Raw genomic sequence first — 5000 nt, 5'->3', positions numbered from 1 at the left:
AACACCAGCCCTTTGACATCAAGATCACACAACAACAACCCTTTGGCACCAAGACCCATCAACAATAGCCCTTTGACATCAAGGCCCATCAACAACAACCTTCTGACATTAAGATCCAGCAACACCAGCCCTTTGACATCAAGATCACACAACAACAACCCTTTGGCATCAAGACCCATCAACAATAGCCCTTTGACATCAAGACCCATCAACAACAACCTTCTGACATTAAGATCCAGCAACACCAGCCCTTTGACATCAAGATCACACAACAACAACCCTTTGGCATCAAGACCCATCAACAATAGCCCTTTGACATCAAGGCCCATCAACAACAACCTTCTGACATTAAGATCCAGCAACACCAGCCCTTTGACATCAAGATCACACAACAACAACCCTTTGGCATCAAGACCCATCAACAATAGCCCTTTGACATCAAGGCCCATCAACAACAACACTCTGACATCAAGATCCATCAACACCAGCCCTTTGACATCAAGATTCATCAGCAACAACCCTCTGACATCAAGAGCTCTCGAAAACAACCCTCTGACATCAAGATCCATCAACACCAGCCCTCTGACATCAAGATCCATCAACAACAACCCTCTGACATCAAGACCTCTCGAAAACAACCCTTTGACATCAAAACCTATCAACGACAGCCCTTCGACATCAAGACCTATCAACAAGAGCCCTCTGACATCAAGACCTATCAACAACAGCCCTTCGACATCAAGACCTATCAACAACAGTTCTTTGACATCATTATCTATCAATAACAGCTCTCTGACATAAAGTCCAGCCCCCCAGACATGAAGGCCAACCTTTGGACATCAAGAGCAGCCATCTGACATCAAAACCTAATTTACATCTCCGGACATCCACTTACAAAATCATACATCTTGTTCAAGTCCTCAGAGGCGATTGGGCGATGAATGCACGCGAAGGGGTCGGTAGGGAAAAAAAGGGTTCATGGATGAAAAAAAGTCGTTATAGATAACTACCTTCATTCTATCTTTCTTTGGTCCTTCAGTTACGGATATCCCCAATTAGAGGAAGTTTAGAAGGATTTACGGCTATCAGCGGCCATCCGGTTGGGACGCGTAAGCGTAAATTATGATTATCAGTTTTTAATCGGGAGGAAAAAATTGCAGTTATCTTCTGTCTCTGTATTCTTGATTTTTTTATTTATTCTTAATGCTGTTTTTCTTCATTCTCTTCTTTTCATTTTCTTGAGAGAGAGAGAGAGAGAGAGAGAGAGAGAGAGAGAGAGAGAGAGAGACTTCAAGCGTCATTTGATATTGAGAGAATTTAACTCTAAAGTAATAGCATTTGATTGATATAGATGGTGGTTTAAAATGAGAGAGAGAGAGAGAGAGAGAGAGAGAGAGAGAGAGAGAGAGAGAGAGAATTCAAGCATTATTTGATATTGAGAGAATTTAACTCTAAAGTGATAGCATTTGATTGATATAGATGGCGGTTTAAAATGAGAGAGAGAGAGAGAGAGAGAGAGAGAGAGAGAGAGAGAGAGAGAGAGAGAGAGAGAGAGAGAGATCAACCATCATTTGATTCTAAGAGAGTTGAACTTTGGTGTGATAATATTTGCTTCGTATAAAGGGCAGCTTAAAATAATTCGAGAGAGAGAGAGAGAGAGAGAGAGAGAGAGAGAGAGAGAGAGAGAGAGAGATGATTATTATTAATAGAATGATTGAACCAAAGCTCTTTTGAATAGAGATTCCCCATGCAATCTAACAATGGCGTAACACGATCTTCATGATGATTGAAAAGATGCGGGCCATGAAGATGAATATACAGATGAATATACAGTAGTAGTAGTAGTAGTAGTAGTAGTAGTACCTGCTTGGCTGTTCCACAGGTCATGATGATATTTGCCATTTGAGCAATGGAGCATTTATTCAATGCATTAGCTTTGCAAGGAGATATCTCTTCTATCCCGCATGTTGAACGAGTTGATGTGAGTCTCTCTTTATAGTTTGTATACGAAAGATCTATCTTAATGTTGTCACTGTTCTTGAAAATTTTTATTTTAATTGTTCATTATTTCTCATGCAGTTTATTTATTTCTTTATTTCCTTTCCTTGCTGGGCTGTTGTTCCCTGTTGGAGCCCTTGGGCTTATAGCTTCCTGCCTTTCAAACTATAGTTGTATCTTGGCTTGGAATAATAATAATAATAATAATAATAATAATAATAATAATAATAATAATAATCTATGTTGTCCTATCATAAAGTATGTTTATTTGTTTTTTGGGGGGTATTTGGGTATAATTTGACAAAATAAAATTGTAAATAAAATATGGTATTTTGCCATAATAAAATAATAAAAAAGGCATTATTTACTATGAATTTCCTAATAAAAAAGCAGAAGCATTAGTCACCATGAATATCTATTGGAAGAAATTTATATTTTGCTAAAAAATATTATCAAAAGTACTATTTACTATGAAACTCAAATGGAAAAAAACACACTTAGTAGTCAGAAAAAAAAATATTTACGATGAAACTCGATTTGGAAAAAAAAAATAAAACACTTAGTAAACAGTAAAAAAAATAAATGATAACATCCCAAGAAAATAAAAACTACTCATATAATTGAAATTCAATGCACTGGAAAAAAAAAAAAAAAAAAAAAAAAACTCTAAAGACATAGCAGCAAAAAGATCTGGCTTCAGATAACCACAGTCATACACCGAAATTGACACCACGGCGTCTCAGACGACAGTGGGACTCAAAGATTACTGTGATCTTGCAAGAGGTAATGTAATGTTACTTCTAAAGTGCTTCCTCCTCCTTCTCCCCCTCCTCCTCCTCCTCAGGAGACATTGTCTCTCGGAGTCATGGGAATTTCGATGGATAGTTAAAAAACAGCGTCATTTAAAGAATAACTCTTGATTTTGAAATACTATTTTAATGGTTTAATGGTCCGTAGGTGAAGGGGGAGGTGAAGGGAAGTGGAGGGAGAGGGGGAGGGGAAGTTTCTGAAATACTATTTTAATGCTTTAATGGTTCGAAGGTGAATGGGGAGGTGAGGGGAAGGGGAAGGGGAAGGGAAGGGAGAGGGGGAGTGTGAGGGTGAGACGAAGTTTCTGAAATACTATTGTAATGCTTTAATGGTTCGTAGGTGAAGGGGGGGAAGGGGAAGTTGAGGGGAGTGTACTTATATAGATTGTAAAAAATTTCCTTTCTATGGCTGATTTGAGATATAAGCTCTTAACTAAAAGATGATCATTTACATTTATATGGAATTAATTTATACATTATTATCTTTTTACAGACATATTCCTGTTCAAGGTTCAAAGGTCAATCATGGATGGCAAACGCAAAGGCCAGTGACAATGCCCTTCTCTCCATCCAGCTAGGACCAGGGAAGGCCAGGCAATAGCTGGAGATGACTCAACAGGTAGATTCTATAAGCTCTCCCAAACCCTATATCCCTAGCTCACAAGGATGGTGAGGGTGTTTCCAAGAGGCAACCGCAAGTCCTTTGTATAGTTCAAAATAGATAATAGTCTCTACGTTCTTAATTAATGTATGGCATATCTTCATTAACTGTGAGAATAAACATTAGCAGTTGCAGTATTGACTTAAATTTTTTTTATATAAGATTTTGACCTTTCTGGATTTTTCACAGTGGACTCGTTGACGTTACATTGCAACATCTCTATTCCACAATACAAATGTTCTATTATTATTATTATTAGTAGTAGTAGTAGTAGTAGTAGTAGTAGTAGTAGTAGTAGTAGTAGTAGTAGTGGTAGTAGCTAAGTTTTCTTTTCAACAAATAATCACATATTGTTGTTATATACATGCATTGTATATCATTATGAATAAAATAAGAATTGAGTGGCAAGCCACAGTGTTTAAATATTTAAAGTCTCCTACCTAGAGACTGACTATACACACACACACACACACACAACCTAAGACCAGGGAGGGCCAGGCAATGGCTGCTGATGACTCAGCAGGTAGACCTAGTTCAATGGGATGGTGAGGTTAAAGACACTACCATAAACTGTATTAGGTTAGAGTTTAGCTCGAACTCTCTTTCAATAGATTGTGATACAGGAGAGTTTTCTATAGATTACTACCACCAGAAAGTAAATAATGGTTAGAAAAAGTATAGCATTAAAATGGGCTGCTTTGAATGGGATTTATTATCCGAATAACACAAATAAGCCTGTGTCTGTAATAATCATTGGCGTAAAATGTATATAATAGATAATGAACGGGGCAATAACTGCCATCTGTTTTATTTTCAAAGCCATCCATTTTATATTTAAGGAGGAAACTAAATCAGTTGATAAACTAATTAACACGAAAATGAGATGAAAAACACACAAGGAAAAGATAAATAGCACTGAAAAAAAAAATCAAGACTTCTAAGGCATATTCTCGATACTCGACCGAATTCGTGTTTTCATGTTCTGTAATGCACGTGCGTTTCATACACGCTCATACATTGTAATGTGATCTCTCTCTCTCTCTCTCTCTCTCTCTCTCTCTCTCTCTCTCTCTCTCTCTCTCTCTCAATGATATTAGAGAACCCTGTTTAAGATTTACATTGCATGTTTCATAAATAAATTCATGGAAAAAAAAAATCATAAATAAAATGAAAATAAGCATAAAATAGATAAAAAAAAACTAAATTTTCCATTTTAAATGAAACAAGTATTAAGTATTCCATGACCGTTTAGTGCATGTTTTCAACAACAAGAAAATTAATGAAAAATTCAATCCAAATATAAAATAAAAAACAAAATGACTCAATAAAAAAAATATTTTTCATTTTTAAATGAAGCAAAATTAGCAAGTATTCCATTGTCGCTTATTGCAATTTTTCAATACAAAAAATAAAAAACTTCATGAAAAAATTAATAAAAAATAAAAGAACACAAAAACAGATTAAAAATTTTTATTTTTCACTGAAATGAAGAAAGTAGTTATCATTCCCTATTCGTTTCTGTCAATTCCAAC

The 5000-nt window shown here is 36.0% G+C and overlaps 1 protein-coding gene across 1 annotated transcript in view; it reads right to left on the bottom strand.

The window, feature by feature from the left end:
* Positions 1–5000, bottom strand: part of LOC137625511 (glutamine-rich protein 2-like) — a 40744-nt gene that overhangs the window by 7091 nt on the left and 28653 nt on the right. The window contains exon 2 of the mRNA XM_068356419.1: positions 1–830. This exon is cut by the window's left edge and continues 140 nt beyond it. Coding sequence (XP_068212520.1) covers positions 1–830 — 830 coding nt within the window. The remainder of the gene's footprint in view (positions 831–5000) is intronic.

The sequence above is a fragment of the Palaemon carinicauda genome, chromosome 32, assembly GCF_036898095.1.
Source record: "Palaemon carinicauda isolate YSFRI2023 chromosome 32, ASM3689809v2, whole genome shotgun sequence".
NCBI lineage: Eukaryota > Metazoa > Arthropoda > Malacostraca > Decapoda > Palaemonidae > Palaemon > Palaemon carinicauda.
The sequence above is the reverse complement of the archived record's forward strand: the minus strand, read 5'-3'. Positions and strand labels throughout refer to the sequence as shown.